Source organism: Panicum virgatum, chromosome 2K, assembly GCF_016808335.1.
Source record: "Panicum virgatum strain AP13 chromosome 2K, P.virgatum_v5, whole genome shotgun sequence".
Lineage (NCBI taxonomy): Eukaryota > Viridiplantae > Streptophyta > Magnoliopsida > Poales > Poaceae > Panicum > Panicum virgatum.
The window spans coordinates 62791280-62815166 of record NC_053137.1 but is presented as its reverse complement, the minus strand read 5'-3'; the positions used below and the strand labels follow the sequence as shown (position 1 = coordinate 62815166).

At 48.5% G+C, this 23887-nt stretch overlaps 4 protein-coding genes across 5 annotated transcripts; 3 read left to right on the top strand and 1 right to left on the bottom strand.

The window, feature by feature from the left end:
• The first annotated feature begins 290 nt into the window (after positions 1–290).
• On the top strand, positions 291–2690 carry LOC120693445 (probable indole-3-acetic acid-amido synthetase GH3.8). The gene is made up of 2 exons (XM_039976881.1): positions 291–891; positions 993–2690. Exons 1-2 carry the CDS (start codon positions 443–445, stop codon positions 2368–2370), a joined length of 1827 nt encoding a protein of 608 aa, XP_039832815.1. The 5' UTR covers positions 291–442; the 3' UTR covers positions 2371–2690.
• A 2994-nt stretch (positions 2691–5684) lies between these two features.
• On the top strand, positions 5685–10160 carry LOC120693436 (FRIGIDA-like protein 3). The gene is made up of 4 exons (XM_039976867.1): positions 5685–5877; positions 7058–8149; positions 8336–8505; positions 9245–10160. The coding sequence occupies exons 2-4, from the start codon at positions 7081–7083 to the stop codon at positions 9857–9859; spliced, it is 1854 nt and encodes a 617-aa protein (XP_039832801.1). The 5' UTR covers positions 5685–5877; positions 7058–7080; the 3' UTR covers positions 9860–10160.
• Positions 10161–11471: 1311 nt separating this feature from the next.
• On the top strand, positions 11472–21048 carry LOC120693410 (aspartic proteinase 36-like). Of its 2 annotated transcripts, none has more exons than XM_039976838.1 (12): positions 11472–11872; positions 11979–12099; positions 13547–13974; positions 14060–14216; positions 15195–15277; positions 15384–15480; positions 15580–15652; positions 18760–18945; positions 19555–19676; positions 19856–19957; positions 20041–20138; positions 20514–21048. In XM_039976838.1, the coding sequence occupies exons 1-12, from the start codon at positions 11625–11627 to the stop codon at positions 20683–20685; spliced, it is 1887 nt and encodes a 628-aa protein (XP_039832772.1). In that variant the 5' UTR covers positions 11472–11624; the 3' UTR covers positions 20686–21048. The 2 variants fall into 2 exon arrangements, with proteins under 2 accessions (XP_039832772.1, XP_039832780.1); XM_039976846.1 differs by having other exon boundaries at positions 11557–11872; positions 20041–20155.
• Positions 21049–21678: 630 nt separating this feature from the next.
• Positions 21679–23154, bottom strand: LOC120693428 (momilactone A synthase-like). Its single transcript, XM_039976857.1, has 2 exons — positions 22953–23154; positions 21679–22787 (listed from the first exon to the last, which is right to left on the bottom strand). The coding sequence occupies exons 1-2, from the start codon at positions 22979–22981 to the stop codon at positions 21914–21916; spliced, it is 903 nt and encodes a 300-aa protein (XP_039832791.1). The 5' UTR covers positions 22982–23154; the 3' UTR covers positions 21679–21913.
• Positions 23155–23887: the final 733 nt, after the last annotated feature.

Sequence of the window (23887 nt, the reverse complement as noted above, 5' to 3'; positions counted from 1 at the left end):
GGCCAGGGCCCAGCGGCCACGCTTCCGCGGCCGCTCCGGCTCCGACGTGGCCGTCCGGCCGCGGCCCACCTTGCCGGGCGGTTGTCCCCCCCAGGCGGGACACCGGGGCCCGCCGCTGCGCGCCGTGGAGCGACAGCCCCGACGTCACCCCGTGTCCTTCTCTTCTCCCCGCCCGACTGCTCCACGCGTGACCATGCCCCTCGCCCCTCGCGGCGGCCTCGCCCGCGGCCCGCCCCAGCTCGCCGAGCTCGCCTCCCACTATAAATATCTCGCCACGCCCCAGCCATTCCGACCCAAGCACACAACCAGCCAAGCAGCAGAAAACATCTTCTGTCCTTCCCCTCCCTCCCTCCCTCCCTCATCAAGAGTCGAGACGACCCCCACAAGTTCCACTCCACGCAGCTGCTAGCTAGCGTTTCGCAAGTAGTGTACGGGTGAGGCAATGGCGGTGATGGCCGAAGTGTCCACGACCACCGGTGCGGCACTCCGCAGCCCGGCCTCGCCGGCGCCGGTGAAGGAGGGCGACGCCGAGAAGCTCTGGTTCATCGAGGAGATGACCTCCGACGTGGACGCCGTGCAGGAGCGCGTCCTGGCGGAGATCCTGGCCCGCAACGCCGACACCGAGTACCTCACCAATTGCGGCCTCGCCGGCGCCACCGACCGCGCCACCTTCCGCGCCAAGGTGCCGATGGCGACGTACGAGGACCTGCAGCCGTACATCCGGCGCATTGCCGACGGCGACCGCTCGCCCATCCTGTCCGGACACCCCGTCTCCGAGTTCCTCACCAGCTCCGGCACGTCCGCCGGCGAGCGCAAGCTCATGCCCACCATCGAGGATGAGCTCAACCGCCGCCAGCTCCTCTACAGCCTCCAGATGCCCGTCATGAACCTGTAAGTTTTCTTCTCCGGTTCCAGCAGTTATTGCCTCGACAGCATACACGTGCGCGGTGAAGTTATTAATGGCGGCCATGGCGTTCAATGATTGCGCGCAGGTATGTGCCTGGGATGGACAAGGGGAAGGCTCTCCATTTCCTCTTCGTCAAGTCGGAGACCAGGACGCCGGGCGGCCTCGCGGCGCGGCCGGTGCTGACCAGCTACTACAAGAGCAACCACTTCAAGAACCGCCCGTTCGACGCCTACAACAACTACACGAGCCCCACGGCGGCCATCCTCTGCGCCGACGCGTTCCAGAGCATGTACGCGCAGATGGTGTGCGGCCTTGTCCAGCGCCACGACGTGCTGCGCGTCGGCGCCGTGTTCGCGTCCGGTCTCCTCCGGGCCATCCGTTTCCTGCAGCTCAACTGGGAGCAGCTCGCCGCGGACATCGAGACCGGCGCGCTCACCCCGCGCGTCGCCGACCCGTCGGTGCGCGAGGCCGTCGCGGGCCTCCTCCGCCCGGACCCCGAGCTCGCCGCGGTGATCCGCGCCGAGTGCTCCAGCGGCGACTGGGCAGGCATCATCACCCGCATTTGGCCCAACACCAAGTACCTCGACGTCATCGTCACCGGCGCCATGGCGCAGTACATCCCGACGCTCAAGTATTACAGCGGCGGGCTTCCCATGGCGTGCACCATGTACGCGTCGTCGGAGTGCTACTTTGGCCTGAACCTCCGGCCCATGTGCGACCCCTCGGAGGTGTCCTACACCCTGATGCCCAACATGTGCTACTTCGAGTTCCTGCCCATGGACGCCGCGGCGTCGGGCGGCGACGCGCGCCAGCTGGTGGACCTCGCCCGCGTGGAGCTCGGGCGCGAGTACGAGCTGGTGATCACCACGTACGCCGGGCTGAACCGGTACCGCGTCGGCGACGTCCTCCAGGTGACCGGGTTCCACAACTCGGCGCCGCAGTTCCGGTTCGTGCGCCGCAAGAACGTCCTGCTGTCCATCGAGTCCGACAAGACGGACGAGGCGGAGCTGCAGCGCGCCGTGGAGCGCGCGTCCGCGCTGCTCCGCCCGCACGGCGCCGCCGTGGTGGAGTACACCAGCCAGGCCTACACCAAGAGCATCCCCGGCCACTACGTCATCTACTGGGAGCTGCTCGCCAAGACCCCCGCCGACGGCGAGGCGGTGGACAGGGAGACGCTGGACCAATGCTGCCTCCAGATGGAGGAGGCGCTCAACTCGGTGTACCGGCAGAGCCGCGTGGCGGACGGCTCCATCGGGCCGCTGGAGATCCGGGTGGTCCGGTCGGGCACCTTCGAGGAGCTCATGGACTACGCCATCTCCCGCGGCGCGTCCATCAACCAGTACAAGGTGCCCCGGTGCGTGACGTTCCCGCCCATCATCGAGCTGCTGGACTCGCGCGTCGTGTCCAGCCACTTCAGCCCCGCGCTGCCGCACTGGACCCCCGGCCAGCGCAACGACGACTAGACCGGTCGGCGGCGGCGGCGAGGAGCTGGAACTCTCCGGCGCGCTTAATTAGACTGGAACCATCTGCTGTGTCCTGGGGGCATTGCTCCGTGGCAGAGGTAGAATGTCCGTGCTGCACCTAAAAATTTGTTAATTTTAGAATTTTTTAGTACTGTCTGTTAGTAGCTTGAGGGTGACTTGGATGTGATGTGAAGAGAGGCGGCTGAGCTGACCAGCTGAAGCGAAGGAATAGTCGATGCATGTAAGAGTCGGATTCTTCTAGTAGTGGCACTGTTATCCGTACGAGTGCAGTATGCGACTAATTTAAGCGTTCCTCCAAATCTGTACGAGTTGTGATCCTGCTGCAATCCCCCGATTACCAAAACCGTCCACCAAACCGAGATCTTGCCACTTTGCTGTCCACTGGCGAGCCCTACGTCCTTCAGACATTCCACTTCAGGCAACGCGATTCAGTCCGGTTATTCACAAATGGTAAAAACTGCCCCATCATTGGCTCATCATAGTATCATAGTACAAAAACAGCCGTGGTGGATGCAGGGCATGCCATTGCTCTACTGCTTGTGGTGACGGAAATTACCATGGGGTCTTCAGCTTTCAGACATTCCACTTCAGGCAATGCGGATTCAGTCAAGGCCCCAAGGGCTTCACGATGGTAAAACTGCCTCTGATCTGCCGTGTTTATCAGTGAGCGACGGAAATTACCATGGGGGCTTCAGCTTTCAGGCATTCCACTTCAGGCAACGCGGATTCAGTCAAGGCCCCAAGGGCTTCACGATGGTAAAACTGCCTCTGATCTGCCGTGTTTATCTGTGAGCGAAGCCGTTCCGCTTCAGAAGCGGCGCGACTGATGGCCGTCTTTCGAGTGGTTGGAAGCCTGACGCGAAGTGTCTGGTCGAATGCTCTCTTCCGCGACGTTGACGCGTAACTAAACTAATCAGGCAAAAAAAAAAAAGAATCAAAGGAGAGAGTGCGAGGTGCCGCATCATGGTGGCCGCCGGACCGGTGCACGATCCGGCACGCCGCTCGGTCGTCTGGTCGTCGCTCGCTGCATAGACGGACCGGCACACTTTCCTTGTGGCTGCACCGTGCTGTCCTGCTGCAGGACTGCAGCTCTGCTCCTCTTGCTCACTTTCCACGAGTCAAAAGCGAGATCGGTTTCCCCTCTCCGAAAGGCATGCGGCTGCGTGCGAGCACTGGCCGCTGGGGAGGAGCTCGGGCTTGGACGGCGCATAGGATATCTGTCGTGTCGTGCCCACTGCCGGACACGCCCCCGGCTTGAGCGTTTTGACTCTCGGGCGCGTGCCGTGCCTATCTCCGGGTTCGCGTCGCCGTCGCTGTTACAAGATCTCCGGGACTTTGACTCCGCGCGCACCAGACGACGCGTCCGGCGATGCGGTGAGATCCGCTCGTCGCCTTGTGCGCTCCCCGCGCACAGTACAGCACAGTCGTAGTAAAAAGGACCTCGCCCTGCCCCCTGCCTGCCTGCACAGCTGCAGTGTGTGATGTGCCAAGCGGAAGCATTCAGCTCCCACAGCACAAGTTGTCAAAAGGGCAGGGCACCCACGGTTTCTTTTCTGGCCGGGGCAAGCCACAGGGTTTGGGGGGTCAGGTCAACCCTGCGGAACGCAGTGCGGATCACGCGCGAATCGTGGGCTTTGGCCGCGTCCGACTGCGAGTGGCCAGCGTCCGCGATAGCGGCAGGTCAACGCGCGCGCGCGCGCGCGCCTACCTGGCTGCCTTTCTACCCGTCCGGGGAGCGGCGGACGAGAGAGGGGAGCTCGGTGGCCGTCGGAATCGCCGCCCGGCCGGGCCGGGACACAGATGCGGGTCTCCCTGCCGGAGTCCCGCGCGCCAGCCGCTTTTCCAGCGCCCGCCGCGCCACCCCAGGGCGCGCGTCGTCGCGCGGACCGTGCCGTTTTGTATTGCTCCTCTGCTCCGGCGCGGTAGGCGGGCGCTTCGTTTTCGTTGCGTGCGGCCGCGGCCAAATTGGGCACTGGCGCTGGGGCTCTGCAGACACTGTGCAGGAGGATCGTCGGGGGCTCGTGACGGATATCGCACGACCGCGACGCCCGTTCCGCGTGCCAGCCGCGCCGCTGCCGCTGCCGCCTTTGACCGTTGATCCATACCCTGCTCGTCCTCGTCCCCGTCCCCGTCCCGTGCTTGTCGTCTTGCCAAGCGATATCTGAGCTGAGCTGCATCGTGCGGCGCGGAGTACCCCGTACAGCCGCGGCCGGCAGGCGTGCGGAACTGTCGGGGTCGGAGAAGCAGACAAGCAGTGCGTCCGTCCATATCATCCGGACGGATTGATTATTGGTTCCATTCACGGCGCAGAAAGCCAAACGCGGGGAATGTGGATGCAGGGTGCTCGCCCCTGACGGGTTGCTATCTGGATAATGCCTGCGACCGTGACTCCTGTGAGCCTGCGTTGACTCCGTTTGCATGGCCACACGAGCGAGGGTCCAAGACATGCACGCGATACTGTGCTGCGCCGTGCGCATCAGTGCGTGCATGATCGTCTAGACCGTGCTAATGCTAGCCGATGGCCAATCAACAGATGCGATGGAGCCCGGCGGCCTTTTGCCGTTGAGCGGCCGGGGGCGGTTTGGGTGAGCCGGTGTGCTAGCTCGGCAGGACACAGGAGCGCGTGGTCGCAGGCGCCGCTGCCCCCGAAGAGCGAAAAAGGCTCACGTGCCGCTGCCGCTGTACCACCGGCGGACCGGCCGGTCAACCGTGCTCATCCGCGGAGCAAGGTGGGAGCCGACGCACGAGGAGGGGCCGGCGCCGGGAGGGCGAGGCGATCGAGCTCCCTCGCCGCGCCCGCGCCCGCGCGCGCGCGCGCCCTGCTGCCGGTGTGCCGGAGACTGGAGCGCTGCCTGCTTCCTCGTCTCGGGCTCTGACGCTTCCGTGTTTCCCTCCCACGCGCATCGAAAAATGGCCTCCAGCATTTCTGGTCCTGCCGTCGTGGAAGCCAGCTGGACCCGACGGCCTTGTAACACGTGTTTTGTCGTCGCTTCTCACTCTCTCTCCGTCCACATGAATGAAATTCTAGAAGGACATGAGCGTTCTACTGGGCCCATTCTCATGCGCTTTATGAAGTTTTTGAAAAAAAATACAAATCACTGCCACGAGGCCTATTTGTTCTATGGGCTGCATAAATGGGCCCGGCTTGGGGAACGTCTAGGCCCGTTTTGAACCGCAGAGAAAACCGACTTCGGCCTCCTGAGCAGCAAAGAAGAACGGCCCAGCTCAACACGAGGCTCGTGTGATTCGGTCAACAGGCAGCCCAGAACTCGCACCCAACTCCCGATCCCGTCCCGCCCCGCCCCAGTCGACCGACCGACGCCGTCCCTTCCCTTCTCGTCGAGCCTCGGCCTCTCCGTACCGGCTAACCCTAGCAGCGGCGCGCGGGCGACGGCGAGTGGCAGAGGGCTGGGCGGCGCGAGCGCGACCGCCGAGGGCTTCACCGGCCTCCCCCTTCGTCCGTCTACGGCGCGGCGGCTCCTGCAGGTACCTCCGCCTACATCTCCCCAAGTCCCCATCCATCTCTCCCCCACCTCGCTCGTGGCAGCAGGCAGGCGGACAGCTCCCCCCACCCCTCTCGAGCATTAGTACCCCCTCTCCATCTCTGTGCCTCTCTCCTCGCACGCTACTGGCACCCCGTCGCGCTGCCTGCCATGTTCTCTGTCTCATCTCCACTCTGTTTTTCCTGCAGGAGCACTAATTTTCTAGGTTCATGGCTGTGGGTGTAAAGCTCTATTTTTTTTGCTTAATATATTGCTGAACAGCTCTCCTGCATATTATCCGGGAAAGAGTAGTCATGGACTGATCTTGTCGTTTTACTGGTTCTGGACTGTTGATTAGGTGCTTAACATTTTGTTGAATCGTTGGGGGGCAGCTTTGCATTCTGTAATCATACAGAAGGGTGCAATGGATTTTTGAATTTGTCTGTATGGAACCATATGTTTCAAAACAAATACTTAAAAATTAGAAATCCAGTTTGAAGGTTGATTTTTGTGTGATGGCTACATGGTGGGTTGGCTGAACAGATGCCACTTTCCTGTTATTAGTACTTCTACAAAATCTAATTACACAGTTGTTTCTGTGTTATTTTTGCATAGGATAATTATAACGTTTCACTCAATCCAACCCAGAATTAATCCCTGATCAGCCAGTCTGGTTCTATTGTACAATCAGGTTGACCATTCGGGGGGGAAAATAGGTATAAGAAAAAATTGAAATTGTACATGAACTGAAAGGAGAGGACATAATTTGGCCCCTTTTTTAGCAATCAGCATTAATCCCATCGTTTTTAACAGTGGATGGCAAATTAACGGTCCAATAACACCAATTTTTTTATATAAAAGAGGAATTTCTAGATTACACATGGCAGCCTGTAAGGTAGGTATTCTATGCTTCGCTGTCAAAATGAGGGAAAACACACACCAGTATAATATATTAATAATATGGGGATTTCATTTTCTTTACTGTCAAGTTCGTGTTTTTCTCCAACAGATTAGCAAGCAAAGCTAGAACGAAAATTCCATGTTCTGGCTACATTATTTGTACTAAAGCTGTCCACCTTTTGTTTTTTTTACTCTTTGCTTATCATGTTGTGTTAACAATATGTATTTGTGCTCAGTCACTTCCTGTTCTCAAACTCACAATATATTATCTTGTGTCTCTTCAGGCAATTGTTGGTTTTATTGCAAAATGGCCACAGAAGCTACTTTGAACAATTCTGGTGGTTCTGAGTCTACAATGTCTATGCTGGAACAGCTTGCTGAAGTATTTGGCAAGTTGAAATCCCACACTGAAGCATCTCTGCAGTTGCAGAATGGCATGAATTGGGGTGATATCAAAGAATATTTCCTCAATGTTGATAAGTCGTACAGAAGCAAGTTTGATGAACTAATAGAGAAGCAGAAGGCATTAGAAGAAAAGAAAACCGAAGCTGGTAGGCTGATTGCAGAGAAAGAGGCTAATGTTTCTGCAAAAGAGCGAGCTTCCTTGAACCAGCTTCAGGAGCTAAGAGATGCTGCTGTCTCTTCTCTAGCTGAAGTGCGCCAAAAATATAAGGTGGAGCTTGCTGAGATACTTGATGCCAATGGAAGCAAAGGCAAAAAGGTAAGTACCTCAACCAATGGCAACAATGCATCTCATGCTTCAGAGGCGAATACCCCTGCTAGTGGGTCAGGCGACCCATCTGAAGCTTCACCTGTTGAGGTTAAGCCTCGTCCTGTATTGAAGGAACTATGTGAGCAGATGGACACCAAAGGCCTTCTGAAATTCCTTTCAGAAAATTGTAAAAAACTTGCTAGTCTTCGTGATGAACTTCCTGTTGCACTAAGATGTGCAACTGACCCTGCCCGCCTTGTGCTTGATTCCCTGGAGGGTTTCTTCCCACCAGACCAAACCGATTCACCTGGGAATAAACAAAATGCCCTTGAGGTCCAGCGCAGGAGCTGTATTCTTTTAATGGAAGCTATATCACCTGCACTAGGGGCCAAGGAGCAAGCTGGCAATGACTCTTGGAGCTCTGAAATTAAGGAGCAAGCCAAGGCAATTGCCGAAGAGTGGAAGAGTAAGTTAGCTGAGGTTGACCTAGATGCTTCTAATGGCTCGTCATTGGAAGCACAGGCATTCCTGCAGCTTCTTACAACTTTTAATGTTGATTCGGTGCTTGACGAAGATGAACTATGCAAGATCGTAGTTGCTGTCTCTCGTCGCAAGCAGACTGCTGTGACCTGTCGCTCTCTTGGTCTTAATGAGAGAATACCAGGTTGGTATCCACACAGAATGCCACAAGGTGTTCTCATCCCTTAATTTGCTAGGCTGCTGTTGTTCATATCGCTAAGCCCCACGACCATCTAGAGAACTAAAATTTCATTACTGTTCTGTGCAAAGCATTATTTTCTGCATGAAGTCGGTGTTTTAAAATAGTTCTATTGACTTTGTATCTTTGTAGGTATCATTGAAGAATTGGTTAACAGGCACAGGCAAATTGATGCAGTTCATTTCATACAAGCTTTCGGGCTTTCGGAGACCTTTCCCCCTGCACCTCTGTTAAAGACATATGTAGATGAATTAAAAGATACATTTGGCAATAATGGGGATGCCAGTGCAACCTCTTCAAAGGTTTGTTTTATCATCCTTCGACTTGATGAGACTATCAAATTCTTATGAATAGGCATGGTCTGCTTCATTGTCAGAATTGATTCCATGTTGAATGCTTTTAGGATGGTTTAAATGCAGAATTTTCAGCTTTTTTTGAATACTATAAAATAAAGCTTCAGATTATTAAGTTCTTTATTTTCTTTTTTCTTGTTTGATTTGGGAACCCCTTGAACATCTCATTTAAGGGTTCTGAAGATTTTGAGATAAGATCTAATCAACTTTTATTTAGATTTTCGGAATAATTTGGGTTTTGCACCATGTAATATAAAGAACCAGTTAGGAAAAAAAAGGGGGAAAACCTGTCAAGGTTAATGACTTGAATATGAGAGCATCTGTTGACAAATAGCGAGAGAGCAAAAATCTGGATAAAAATCAATTCCTATTGCTGGTAAAGCAATTCAAACTGGGAAGTCATGGTTGATAAGTTTGTCAAACTGAGATTTGAGAACTTTACCTCAAGAACTTTCTGTCTGTGAATGGTGGTAACTTGCATTTTGTCGGCACTTATGCTCCACCTATCAATTTTGGAATAACAACCACACTGTATTAGTGCTGATTCGTATAACTTCTTTTTTTAATATTGTTTTGTGTGCCTGGATAATTTCATGTTCAATTTTTGGTCCTCTGTTTTTTTACTTCTGTTTATTAGATTATATATATTGTTTAGCTGATTGTTCAGCTTGCTTAATCCATTTTTCAGGATGACTCTAAGACCAAGGAGCTACTTGCTTTGAGGGCTGTAATAAAGTGCATCGAAGAGTATAAGCTTCAGAAGGAGTATTCACTTGGCCCTCTCCAAAAGCGTGTTTCTGAGCTGAAGCCTAAGAGTGAGAAAAGGCCATCATCTGATGCTGGGCGTGCTTACTCAAAGAAGCCTCGAGGCCCTGGTACTTCATTTCCTCGGAGACCAGCTGGTCCTGTTGGTTCAGGTGCTCGCAGACCTCCATTTCCAGTCAGTAACTGGCAGCGTGCTCCTGCTCCAATTCCCTCTCGTGCTTCTGCGCCAATGGCTCCTCTTCCTGAAAGATATGGAGCAGCTGACCGGTACCACTACACTCCACCAGCCCCTGCATATGACGCTGGGGCATTTTCTTCCTACCGTGAACCATTCAGTGCCCCCAAACCGTTTCAGTACACCCCAGGGTCAGTGGCAGCATCATACAATTCAAGCCCCTATAAAGTTGCATACGTTGGACCAGGAGCGCTGCCAGGTGCAAGCGGATATGCAGGTTACTCAGGCACTTCAGGGCCGTCTGCTTCCAGCAGCTACGCAAACTATTTAGGATCTGGTTATCGCCCTACCCAGCAGCCATAGATTGACTTCTCTCAAAATGCCCTCCTGGTGATGAAGGATGTCTGGATATGGCACCCGACTTCCCGTCAAACTGGGATGTAACTTATTCTGTTCCTCATCTATTGCAGTGGGTTTTGTAGGTGTAACTGATGTAGAGTTTCGCTCAAAGCCTGTGTGAGGCGGCGATCAAATTCTAAGCGCACTCATGACATGCTACATGTACCTTGCACGCTGCACTCTTATTTTTTTCTTGGTGCTGTATTCCTGACTTGTCGAGTGTTTTGTATCGTCTGTCACCGCCACCCAGTCTCCTGTGATAACATTTTGCTGCTGTTGCGTTTTAGTTGCAAAAGCCAAAAGGTTCGTTGAGTGCAAAACTTTCTAAGCACTTTGCAGAGCTGACAATCTTTACGGAAATAATATTCTCAACTTGCAGATTGCAGCAGGCATGGCTTGGACTTGCTAATCCGACAGCCTACGATCCTTTGTCACGAAAAGCATGATACAGTAACATTTGCCTTTCCTAAGAATAAAGAGACATGAGACTGACAATTTTCTCCGATCTGGAAAAAATTTGCGAATAATTAATATATATATACTATACTAAAGCTCCAAGAATCGGAGCGTTTCCGTGAATCGTGGCCCCACGTGGGACCTATGCACTGTTTATGCGAGTCCCACATACTATTCAGGTGGGACCCACGTGCTATTCAGGCGGGACCCACGTGGGACCCATGCGCTATTCAGACGGACCCACGTGGGGCCCATGGTTCTATTAAGTGAGCCTTTTTATCTTAAAAAAATTATTTTCCTTCCATTATTTGACAATACAAAATATATTTAACTACTTCCTACTTATAAAAATAATAACTAAACTTTGTATACTATATTCACACGTGGTAGTTCTACTACTTTTTGGCTTTGGGTTTCCCTCCGTAAACTCACAAAATATACTTGAGCTGTTCATTCATTTCTAATCTTTTTTTCCCTACTAAAGTAATCAAACTATATCTACTGACACAAAAAAAACGAATTCCTAAGGAAAAATTGTCTGTACCTCTATACTAAAATGCTTGAGATTGGCGCGTTCTCAGACTCTAAACTACTATGCCGTTTTACTGTAATTTTTAGATTTAATTCTATACATCGATACAATGTTGTTTCAAATATAGTAGCAAATAATATCTTTCTATTAATATTTTAGGTCAATATTTTTTTATAGGCGCGCTTAGCGCGCCAACCTGACTGGTCAGTTTCTCTGAACCGTGCGCAGCCTCCATGATACTGAAGACAATAGACCACATGCATCTCCCACCAGGCTCCGGCTCTCCCTTTCTTGGATTTTTCATTCGTGAGATCCTGTTCAAGCTCAACTGCTCATCTCGTAATTACTCTCAAAAACTGCCCGGCTCGTCAACGCCCACTCCTCCACTCCATCTCTACTGTTCACTCCAACAACGACTAAAAAGGAGACTCGACATTACACACACTTACTCGCGCTATCCAATGCGATGCGGGAGACTCAGGCACGTGGGCCCTAAGAGCAGTGATCCCCACCTGTCGGGTCCAAAGCTTGAACCTGCAGCCATCTCCAGCGGAAAATATATCCGACGTGGCGACATGCCGGTCGGGGCAGCCCCTGGAAGGCGCCGTGCATTTACTGGATTGCCCTCCACCCTCCCTCCTCTTCTTCTAACAAGTAGTCGCCTGGACCCGGCCTCGGCGAGACGACCTCCCCCACACCCTCCCCTTCCTCCCCATTTTCCCCGCGCGACGAGGCCGCTCCATGGCGAGTCGCGGCCGGCCTCGGCCCGGCTCGCTCCAGGTCCTCGCCGCCGTCCTCCTCCTGGCCGCCGCGTCCGGGGCCGCCGCCGGATCCCCCGATCGGCCCGCGCCGGGGCCACCGCTGTTCCTCCCGCTCACGCGCTCCTACCCCAACGCTAGCCAGCTCGCCGGCTCGTTGCGGCGCGGGCTAGGCGGAGGGGCGCACCCCAACGCGCGCATGCGCCTCCACGACGATCTTCTCACCAACGGGTCGGTACAGCTCGGTTTTTTTAATGCTCTTGGTTTCGCCCAATTCTTTGGATGCTATGCTGGATCTGAGGCGCGGAGCTCGGTGCGTGCTGTCGGTCTGGTTCAGGTACTACACGACGAGGCTGTACATCGGGACGCCCCCGCAGGAGTTCGCGCTGATCGTTGACTCCGGGAGCACCGTCACGTACGTGCCCTGCGCCTCCTGCGAGCAGTGCGGCAATCACCAGGTGGGGCTGGATTCTTTTGCTTTCTGCTCAGTTATCAGCTTGGAGCTGTGTGTGATGATATTATTGATTAGGATGGTAGTACACATGTATTTGTGAAACCAACTTGTGAAGCTGAACTAGTGAACTTAGCTAATTCATGATTATGTGAATTATATGGGTTTATGAGGCTACTTGATGTGCATCGGTATATGGGAACTCTAGCTGTATGAAGCTTTTCACTTTTCACTTGCAGGTACACTAGGGAGTTCCCGTTTAGTCATGGGTTGTTGATAAATTGTACTAGTATGGACTGAGGATGTGGCTTCAACCTACAGGCTATACTTTATATGATTTTCTTAATGGTCAATTCCTGAAATGCATAGTCTATGTTCCACACTTCCCAACATGCACAATGTCAATCTTGGTCGCAACTTATAACATTGGATTGCCAGCCATTGGCCTTGGTTTTGTCATTAACAATTGTTAGCCAATTGCTTATCTTTCTCTCCATGTCAAGTGGGTCCCATGTATATTGCCAACAAGTGTTTGGTTTTGTCATACCTTTGCGTTAGTACTTAGTAGAGCTATTAATTTGCTTCACCATTTCGAAATTTGAGAGATCATATCACTATTAAATATATAGGTTTAATGCATCTTTGCACAAAGGAAAATATTTTACATCATATTTTCTGGTACATGTTCAGAGTTAAGACTTCTTTTGCACCGTCTTCTTCATGGTTAGCCATGAGATAGTTTTATATTGTAGAGTATCTTAGAAACCTCCCATTGATGTTTGATATCATGTCAATCATCATATATTTTTGAAAGAAAAACGAGAATATAAACTGAAGACTAAATATACTTGACTCGCCCTCTATGTAATAATTTTGGCAAGCCAGTACATTGGTCCAGGGCCTTACATTGGTGTGTCATGTCAGCACGATATATTATCGTAAGTGAAACCTGAGGGTAATACATTCTTATCCTTGAACAAATTGGGCTTCCCTTTATCAATATTGCTAGTACTCAGATGATAGATTATTCTTTTGTAGCATCCTGAAATCTTCTTGATGCAACTTTGTAAATGCATTGATGGCTTGTAATACCCTGAGCCTTGGTGCTAGCGTGCTACCAACACACTGTAGCGCCCCTAAAGGTGCATCAAAAGTCAATAAGAATCATGAGTGGATGGATCATGTCATCATCTACCATCATGCAAAACTGAACATGATCGTTGATGATGACATCCATCTATTCATATTTTTAATCAAATTTTTTTATGCACTTTTGAGGGTGCTGCCATGCGATGCTATGCATGGTAGCACCCTAAAGTGCGGTAACACTTGAGTTGCTCCAGCTATTTATCTTGGAGATTGTTGTTATTATCTAGTATACTTGTATGTATATTTTGAATTGCGTAGAAATTAATTCATCTACAGTAAGATAATCTGAAGTTTGGTTGATGTAGGATCCAAGATTTCAACCTGATCTATCCAGTACATATTCACCAGTAAAATGCAATGTCGACTGTACTTGTGACAATGACAAAAATCAGTGCACTTACGAGAGGCAGTATGCTGAAATGAGCTCCAGCAGTGGGGTGCTTGGTGAGGACATTGTGTCTTTTGGTAGAGAGAGTGAACTTAAGCCACAGCGTGCTGTTTTTGGCTGTGAAAATTCTGAAACTGGAGATTTGTTCAGCCAGCATGCTGATGGTATAATGGGACTGGGTCGTGGTCAACTTAGCATAATGGATCAGCTTGTTGATAAGGGTGTTATAAGTGATTCGTTCTCTTTGTGCTATGGTGGAATGGATGTTGGTGGTGGTGCTATGGTCCTTGGTGGAATGCCTTCTCCTTCTGACATGGTTTTCTCACGTTCAGACCCAGTCCGCAGGTAATATATAGTTTTTTTATACGGCAGCAGATAATTTTCCTTTCATGCGATGTATTTTTACTAGCTTATCTCTAAATGACGACAGCCCGTATTACAACATTGAGTTAAAGGAAATACATGTTGGTGGAAAGGCATTGCGGGTAGACCCAAGGGTCTTTGACAGCAAACATGGGACTGTTTTGGATAGCGGAACCACATATGCTTATTTGCCAGAGCAAGCTTTTGTGGCTTTTAAAGATGCTGTAAGATATTTGCCTTCCACCTCCATTCCTTTCCTTTTTTTTCGAACCGGGGCCTTTACCCCATTTCCATTAACAAGAACAGAAATACAAGCGTTCACCTCCATTCCATTCCTGAATTGATTTTGTTGGATCTTTGTTCTTTGCTAGTCATTTTTCCTTCATGTGGAATCTATTGCTTGGGATTGTGCTTTTGCAATTTACCATGTAAAAAAGATAGGTCATTTCTAGCTTCAGAAGCTAACAGTAGTTTTTGTGGACTAAAATGACACTTGTCATCATTTTAACTTTTGTACCTTGCATAAATGAACTTTATGACTCTTGACTCCTAAATAAGTGTATCCTTCCCTAGATAAAATTCTACTACTACTTTAGCACTATCGTCTTTTTTAATGTCTATTAGCTAATCAGTGCACCTTTTTCCCTCTTTATTCTCTTGCTTGTTGCTTTATAAATGTGCTTCTGGATTACGACTTACAAAGTTACTGCTTCGCCTGCATATATTTTGTTTTGTTTGTTTTTGCATGGCATCGCATGAAAGATAAATGATTTTGTTTCGTCCTACTTTATTCTCCTAAAAAGAGAAACATATAGCAGTCCTCAAACTTGCCCTGTGTCATCTAAGTCCCTTAAGTCATGGAATGCAAATCTGAGCCATTGAACTTGTTATTTGTGCCACTTTAGGTCCAAATCTCTTAATTGTGCCACTGGAGGCCCAAATCTCAATAATCTGCATATACTTGCTTGCGTGGTTCACCATCAGTTGGTTCTGGACTGCACGTTCACTGATTAGATTTATTTGGACCTTGAATGATACGCTAACAAGTTTTAAGGACCCAGATCTGCAATTTAAGAGTTTAGGGTCCTAGAGAACACTGCAGGACAAGTTCAAGGACCGCCGGTGTATTTTACTTAAAATGAGCAGGTGGTGGTTATGCTGATAAAAACTATGCTAAATGATTTTATGTGCTCAATTAATAGGTGACAAGCAAAGTCCATTCTCTCAAGAAAATTCGTGGCCCTGATCCGAATTACAAGGATATCTGCTTTGCAGGTGCTGGAAGGTGACTTTCACATCATTATCATGAATTTATTTCTCATTCTCAATGTTCTTATAACACTCTCCATATTGTTTGTGTATAACTTATATATTTATTGTCTTACTTCCAGGAACGTCTCACAACTACATGAGGTATTTCCAGCTGTTGACATGGTATTTGGAAATGGACAGAAGCTCTCAATTACACCAGAAAATTATTTATTTCGGGTATGAGAAATTACTTAGATCTATCTAAATGAATTGAGATAGTATTTAATTTGCCTGTCTATGCTTTCTACTCATGTTCCCTTCATTTCTGAAATGAAGCACTCCAAAGTTGATGGGGCATATTGTTTGGGTGTATTCCAAAATGGGAAAGATCCAACAACACTACTAGGAGGTTAGACACTCAACTTTCATAGAGTATTAAGCAATATGTGTTGTGATCTTGTAACATTTCTTATTACTGCCATTTGCTTTACATCTCTTAACATTTGCTGGCCTATTGGCCATCTCGAGTGTTTATCTATTCTACAACTCCATAATGTCTTCTCTCATACACTCTGGGCTCTTTTTTTATGTGTATTGACCTTTTTTTTATACTTTTCATGTGTACTGAAATTTTTTAGACCTTTATGCGTATTGACTTATAAAGTGCACATGCTTACTAGATTTGTTCTGTAGCATTACACCCGAATATTGTGTGCCATCCTTATACAGCACTTTCTAATCTTATCTCACATAAAAAGTATTAGGAGCATAGGCTGAGTGAATATATGTACAGCTGTACTCTGACCTGCTTATACACTTTCATTTGCTGGAAACTTCATTAGAAAAATAAATGCGTCTTGGGAAGAAATGTTTAGCATATTCCCCTTATGTCTGAGCTATTTGTATTTACTATTAACTTGATCTATTCAAACTTTCATGAGATGAGTGATTAATTAAAACAATAAAATCTTATGTCGGCATTTCATTGTCAATATTTGCTAATTTTTTCAGAGAGAAGCAGCTCTTGGCCATCATTCAATCCTGTAGTGTACATTGCACCTACAAAAGCATGATTGTTTTAGCACAAAACCTGACCAGCATAGATGCACAAGCTTAGTCTTCATTATGAAAAGCGCAAACAAATATTTTTGTTAAAAGGAAATAAGCAGGCTATCAGTTCAGGATTGTAGATAACTTGGAGCCATATGTTTATGGAGTTGTCAGGCAAAACTTGAGCCTACATATCTGACTTTCTCTGTAATGGAAGCTGCACATTGAAACTAAAACAGTGTAGGGCATAGAACTCTAGTTTCTTCTTCCATAATGGCAAATAAAAGCTCTAAAGTTTTTTTTGGTTGCGTGCATAATACATTTTAATTTTTAGCTGTTTGTTTATTGATGTATTACTAGCAAAAATGCCCGTGCGTTGCTACGGGTAAAATATACTTATATTATTAACCATGAAGAAATCAAAATTCTCAAAGATTTCTATTTGTTTAAAGATTTCATTTATAATATTTAAATTTGAACCTTTCTAGCTAATAACAAGATGCTATTGTTTAGTTTTTAATAAAAATGTATATGAATTTCATAGCACCGTCTTCATGTTTTTTTCTAGGTTTGTTCAAGATTTTTTGGACTTTATTTGCGTGCATTTTAAACTTGAACCTAGTTCATAAATCATAATAATCAATACTATAATCATTTGATAAAAATGCCCTTCCGATATTAAACATTGAGTCCCCTGTCAATTTCCCTTAATCTCAAAGTCTGAAAGTCCAAACTTGCTCTTTCGGGTAAAGTTGAAAGTCAATACTCAATGCTAACTACCGAGACCTAGACCTTGCTATTTGAGCTAATCGTCAATTTCAATTTCGGACCATCTAGTTATCCTATTCGGGTAGAAATTAAATATAAATAACGCAAATGAACATTATTTTGTTAGTTCTTTGAATGAATTTCTTTCTAATTATTAATTGGATTCTACAAATAGTCTAAATTATTTGCACCAAATTTTATGATCTTAATTTATTTTTTTAGACCAAATTTAGGCCCCTCCAACGTCAATCTAACCTAAGTGTAACTAAGTTATAACCGATCCGCTCAGTTTCCTCCCCACCAAAGAAGCAATGCAGCACACCGCAAGCCGTGAGCCTCTTCTAACTCCCTTTCCTCTCCACCTAGCACAGCAACTGCTGCTCCAGACCACAGCAGCACATGCTCTCGATCTTCCTCAGCTCATAATAATGCTTCCTCTTGTATTCAATCTCGCTTCCTCCTTTGTTCTTGCTTGCAACAGCTCACCCCTCCACCTCCCTACTCCCTCGATCTATCTTCGTGTTGTGCAAGCAAGAGCAGATCAATGAGCTATAGCAAAGCAAAAGCAGCTAGCTCCCCTCTCCTCCGAGTTCCAAGCAAGAGACTTCGATTTGCCTTCCAAATAAACGCTAACACCTTTGTTCTTTGCTATCCCAATCAGCCAGCTCTTCCATCTCCTCTGTCCTCTCCACTGCATAGCTGCTCCACATCCAAGAGGTCATCCCCCCTCTACCGTCTCCTTCCCAATCTGACCAAGAGCGCCCGTGCCGGCAGTTGCCTTGCCATCAGTGGCCCTGTGGTCGGGCCGCTGCGCGGCTGCGACCGGGTCAATGGGTGATGGACGCAACCGAACAGGATTATATAAAACTAAAATTGATGCATGTTTCCCTGCGCGGCCAGGATTCGGCAAGCTCCTCCGCCACCATGGAGGTGCCCCGCCACGAGCGCTGTGGGCTCTGTTGTCATGGGCGGTGCGTGCGGGAGCCACGAGCTCCGTCGTACGGTCGCTTGGCCGGGTGCTCCGAGCGGGAACTGCGAGCTCCGCCGCCGGCATGCTGAGTGGAGTGTAACCAGCATGCTCCGTCGCCTCTAGCGTGCGGGCGCTCCGGCATGGGGAGCAGGAAGCCATGACGTTCCTCCTTCGCAAGATCACCACGCCACCTGCAGGTTTCCCCCAAGCCCCCTCCTCAAGCCCCTGCTCGCCCTGCAAGGCCACGGCCGCAGCAAGATACAGGCTCTGGGTCCAGCGCGGCACAGGCCGCAGGCCCCGGCCACCCGCGAGGGAGCTGCCCCGGCTGCGCGTGGCTGCACCGCGGCCCCGTGGGAGAGCTGCCTCGGCCGGCCGAGACCCATCCGTCCGCAGGCGCCACGGCGGTGCTGGAGCTGCGGTGTGTCCCAAAACGCGTGTTCTTCTTCGTTTCGGATCCAGCGACCAATTATCTCATGATTTTAACATGCAACGACGGACCAAAGTCAACAATACCGCAGAAACGGTCCGCTCTTTATAAGTAGGTATAGATATATTACCCCTTGGTATGACTACTGTCTAAAATGATAAAGATCTTGAATTCTTGATTCCTTCAAATGCCATAGTAAAACAATCTATGGAAATTACAGGATCACGACAACATCACATTATTTTTATGCATTTGGATGCTTGGCCATTGTAAGTAGCTAAAGTAGTGAGCTTAATGGCAGGTATCATAGTTCGTAATACACTTGTGACCTATGACCGTCACAATGAAAAGATTGGCTTTTGGAAAACTAACTGTTCGGAATTGTGGGAGAGGCTCCATATTGGTGGTGGTCCTTCACCAGCACCTTCAAGTGATACAGGTTCACAAGCTGATATGTCACCTGCTCCTGCCCCTAGTGGTTTACCAGGTTTGTGCCTAATTATTTTATTTTTCCTATTCAATCATGCTTATCATATGATGGATAACAGAAAATGAATATTAGTGCAATTGTAAGTATTAGGTGACATAAGTTTCCTTTTGGCTGCTTTGTTGCCAGCTGTTTCGTGCTTCTGAATATGAGCTTGATAGGGCTTTAGTTTTTGTATGAAATGAAGCAGACAATCAATGGGCCTCTCTGAAAGGTTCTTCGAGACAGTACTCTATCCACGTTTCACATTTTTTTTATCTAATTAGATCTTTGGCTTGGCACACTCATCACTCTTTGCTTTCTCGCTTAATAATCTAGTTCTAAGTTCTCATTTCATATGCCTAGCAATTTTGTTAATAACCAGGCTGATTATTGTGAGCTAAAGCGATAAGTAATTTTTTTCTTAGATTTGATAGTTGCACTTTTCTTTGCAATAATAGTTTGCTTTATTTCTATTGTACTTTACGTATTTGAAATCATATCATTTTTTAGATAGGAGCGATGGACTGTGCCAATACCCATTATTTTTCCTTACTGCACTATATTTCTGTCTTGATTTACTGTGCTCATTGACATGATTTATCATACCTTTTTATCTTCCACTTGCAGAATTTGATGTTGGTCTCATAACTGTTGATATGTCCATTAATGTTACTTACCCAAATCTGAAACCTCATCTCCATGAGCTGGCTGAGCTGATAGCTAAAGAACTGGAAATTGACTCCCGTCAGGTAAGGATGAAGTATATTATGTGACTATTTGGTTGTGCTAGTTATGCGAGCAGTTCTTTTTCTGTCAAGAGTGAATGTCTTGGCATCATAATTTCATCTACTTCAGTTTGTGCCAATCTCATAGCTGTTTGGAGATTGTTTCATGGTGCTTTGGCTGAAGTTGATCCTTAACTTGACAGGTTCGAGTTATGAATGTTACAAGCCAAGGAAACTCTACTCTGATCAGATGGGGTATTTTCCCAGCAGGACCTGATAATGCTATGTCTAACACAACAGCAATGGTAGCATCCACTCTTGAACCTGCTAGAACTACTTTAGCATCACTTTTTTTTTACGGAATAATTTGTTGTGTTGATTTATGCAGGGTATCATCTACCGGTTAACTCAGCATCATGTTCAATTGCCTGAAAATCTTGGCAGTTATCAGTTGCTCGAGTGGAATGTGCAACCTTTGACCAGAAGGTGAGGAAGTGTCTATTGTAAGTTGCAGTGTTCGTATCATGTCTGATAGCATCTATATTTTCTGTTTGTGGCATCTCTTCCTCCATAAAATGGAGGAAAGTGTTATATCTTCTAGAGAAAAAAAACACAACCAGCTATACATATGATTTGGAAAGATTCACAAAGAAGCACACCATAGTCTCATGTATTTCTCATGTTCTGTTATATTTACACCCCCTACCTCTTCAGCACCAAAAGAAAAGTTCATTGAGGTAATTTCATGGTAGTGTGTAAATTGATAGTTTTCTTTAAGTAATTTCTGCTGCAGCTACCCATCTTCACTTGAATTTGATTTAGTAAGAACTTACATTTAACTTCCGATTTGTTTTGGTGCAGGTCGTGGTTTCAAGAACATGTAGTCTCTATACTGCTTGGGATTTTATTAGCTATTTTGTTCACTTTGTCAGCCTTTTTAGTAGTACTTGTTTGGAGAAAGAAATTTAGTGGTCAACCTGCCTACAGACCTGTTGACTCAGTGACCCCTGAGCAAGAACTCCAGCCACTATGATCCAAAGCTGTTTGACGGAGCAACATATAGACAATTCTTTGGTAGAGATACCCTCGTGTGGGGCCACATGTCACAGCGGCACGCATCTGCTGCTGGAGTAGCCCTTCTTTGTATGTAACACAAGCTACAAGCTTACAGAAGAAGCACAATATGATTACATGACTTCTCGATTCAAAACTTAGAGGTGTTGTTCATAAACTGTAGTGATTCAGACCAAGAGCTTCCTCTTGTGCTTACGGTAGAAGAAGGTTTTGTTCATGTAATGTAGATTAAGTAGGGTAGAGAAGGGACAAGCACACCCGAGGAACGGAACAATGTAATATCTATTTGACAAGTGTTGAGGGTATTTGGCTTCTTCAAAGATTCCGTGCATTTTTTTTTTGTTCCATTGGCTATTCTTGTTCTGCTAGTTAGGAAGAAAATCGATGCCACCCCAGGTTGACGCCTCATAGGTTTGGCAAATGAACCTGATTCGCCTTCTTGGGAAAGGACCTGCGGCCCAGCCTTGCGAGGATAAGGTTTGGCAGGAGTAAAAAAGCATGCCAGAGATGTGGCTGGTGCTCATTTCGTTTCGTGTAGCTTTGGTTGTTGAGAATGATGTCCGTCATCTGCCAAGGCAAAGCTAACTCTTTCGCATTCGCTTATGCCCGCTTGAGTTCAGAGCTGATAAAAAATCTGTCCCTATTTCCTTGCAGGTAGTTTGAGTTTGACATGACATAATTGGGAACCTTCTAGTTTTTGCATCATTTTGCACATTTCTATTGTACTGTAACCCCTTCGGTTTCTTTTGATTGTATGGAGACCATGCCTGTTTCACTTGACATGAGTGTGCTTTGATAACTGAATTTACTTCTGGCATTCAATTGGCATTAGTTTTCTTCAGTCCTGACTTATTTTAATCTTCAATTGCAACAGCGAAGGAGTTTCAAAGTTTGTGACGTGCAATTCTTGTCAAGATTTTGACTGACGCAAGGGGTAGAATGGTTGCAGAGATGCTAGTCAACGAGGAACAAGTCAATTTTACCCATTGTTCGTCTCCAAGTCTTGACTGTGTCAAGTGAAATTGTTGACTTATTTGATGGCATGTAGTCAGTTTCTCTTTTAAACTCCCAGGCTAATAATAGCGACAGCAATACATCCGTTCGCATAGAATAGAACCAACCAGCTTGTCCATTCACCGATAGACGGATCATGTTGACTTGTCGCATGAGAAGGGTCAGCCGGCATCTCATCTCGCCGCCGGCACGCCGATCCGCTTCCCGACCGTGAACCCGCCGTCGATGACGAGGTTGTGCCCGGTCACGAACTTGGCCTCGTCGGACGCCAGGTACACGGCCGCCCTCGCCACGTCCTCTAGCTCCAGCACCGCGCCGCGGAGCTCGCTCATGCCCGTCTCCACCAGCCGCTTCAGCTGCTCGTCGGGGACGCCCGGGTGCAGCCTGGCGAGCGAGCGGATCAGCAGCGGCGTCGCGATGGCGTGCGGGGAGATGGCGTTCACGCGCACGCCCGAGCGCGCCAGCTCGTCCGCCGCCATGCGCACCACGCTCATGACCGTGGCCTTGGACAGGCTGTAGGGCAGCGCCGCGACGCCGCCGAGCATGCCTGTGGTGCTCCCCGTGCAGAGGACGCAGCCGCTGCCCCGGGGCACCATGACGCGCGCGGCGTGCTTAAGGCAGGCCACCGCCGACCGCGCGTTGGCGGACATGACGCGGTCGAAGTCCGCCAGGTCCAGCGACGCCAGCGGCGCGGGGGCCGCGGCGCCCCCCACGCCCGCGTTGCTGTAGAGCACGTCCAGGTGGCCGTGGCGCGCCACGGCGAGGTCCACCGCGGCCGCGATCTGGGCCTCGTCCGTGACGTCGCAGCGGGCGTAGGACGCGTCGGGGCCGAGGCCCGCGGCCACGGCGCGGCCGACGTCATCCTGCACGTCGGTGAGTATCACCTTGGCGCCGTTCCGGATGAACTCGGTGGCGGTCGCCTTGCCGATGCCGCTGGCCGCGCCGGTGATGACGGCGACCTTACCAGCTAACCTCTGGCTGTTGGACTCCGTTGAGAAGCTACCGATGAGGCCATGCAAGGCTCCCGGAGCTCTTCCCGTCTCCCTCCTGCATTCACAAGGCACAGCAAGGCCATCAGCAAAGCTCGAGTGATCGTTCGCTATAATGAAGGAAACGGATACAAAGCAGAAACATAACCAAAAGCTATTCATCATAGATTACAACAACAATCCAGCAGCTCTGAATACATCTGAAAAATGCTTGAAGAGTTACCTGAAAATGAGCTGCGCTGCTCTGAGCATCCTAACAGAGATCGTGTTCCAACAACCTGTGTGGGCTTCTTTCTGCCTGATGAAAGCTGTCTTATGATTTCTGTGATGTCTCGGTTAGTGGCTGAGGCAGCCTATATAAGGAATCGAGGCACACTCAACTCGTCCATGACGTTGGCTCAAGCGTCATTATTGCCAGTTTGACTGTTAATTTGCCACCACGTGCCCTTATTTATGTTGAAAATCGTCATGGCAGATGATCCACCACAGTGTTGGCCGCATCGCTGTCGGTGTCGGCTTTCCTGTATAAATGGAGGAAGGAGCTAGGATAGTATACAAATTCTTAGGGCTAGAGCTCCGTCAAACAAGCCTGGTCCAGATTGTCAACTGGCACTGGCAGTCTGGTACACTTGTTTTCCAATGTTTGGTTCCAACTCATCGAGTCAGAAGGAAATGTATGGAGCTGATCAAGTCAACGTTTTAATCGTTGGACCAAGAAAAGTAAAGAACATCTCAGCCAGAGGAGCAGAACTTTTCAACAACTCGACTCAAAAACAAAACATTTCAACCAATGGAGTGGGCGTTGAATTAGTCCAATTTAATTCAGCGGCCTATGGTGGATCTGGATACTTGGAGGAATCATGTGGAATAGTACATAGGTAGAGTTATATACTTGTATGTGTTCAAGGAAAGTGACTTTTAATCCTTTCTTTTTCAGTCAAATATGGAAGCGTTTATTGCACTTCATGAGATAATGTAGAAACAAAAGCAACAGGGATCTAATTGCGTAGTCTGAAATTTAAACAACGTACTGTTTTTTTTTTCTAAAAAAAAGTGGGCACATAAGTTCCTACGAAAAAGATGCATGTAAAGTTGGAATGTGTTACAGTCTCACAAAGACAAATTGCTCTGAGCACAACAGAAGAGTCCTAATTAAAA

Coding starts and splice junctions, on each gene's coding strand:
- LOC120693445 (XM_039976881.1), top strand. CDS start 443: ATGGCGGTGATGGCCGAAGTGTCCACGACCACCGGTGCGGCACTCCGC. Junction 892..992: donor CAGATGCCCGTCATGAACCT/GTAAGTTTTCTT, acceptor GATTGCGCGCAG/GTATGTGCCTGGGATGGACA.
- LOC120693436 (XM_039976867.1), top strand. CDS start 7,081: ATGGCCACAGAAGCTACTTTGAACAATTCTGGTGGTTCTGAGTCTACA. Junction 8,150..8,335: donor TCTTAATGAGAGAATACCAG/GTTGGTATCCAC, acceptor GTATCTTTGTAG/GTATCATTGAAGAATTGGTT. Junction 8,506..9,244: donor CCAGTGCAACCTCTTCAAAG/GTTTGTTTTATC, acceptor TCCATTTTTCAG/GATGACTCTAAGACCAAGGA.
- LOC120693410 (XM_039976838.1), top strand. CDS start 11,625: ATGGCGAGTCGCGGCCGGCCTCGGCCCGGCTCGCTCCAGGTCCTCGCC. Junction 12,100..13,546: donor AGCAGTGCGGCAATCACCAG/GTGGGGCTGGAT, acceptor TGGTTGATGTAG/GATCCAAGATTTCAACCTGA. Junction 15,481..15,579: donor CAGAAAATTATTTATTTCGG/GTATGAGAAATT, acceptor TCTGAAATGAAG/CACTCCAAAGTTGATGGGGC.
- LOC120693428 (XM_039976857.1), bottom strand. CDS start 22,981: ATGCTCAGAGCAGCGCAGCTCATTTTCAG. Junction 22,788..22,952: donor GCAGCGCAGCTCATTTTCAG/GTAACTCTTCAA, acceptor TTGTGAATGCAG/GAGGGAGACGGGAAGAGCTC.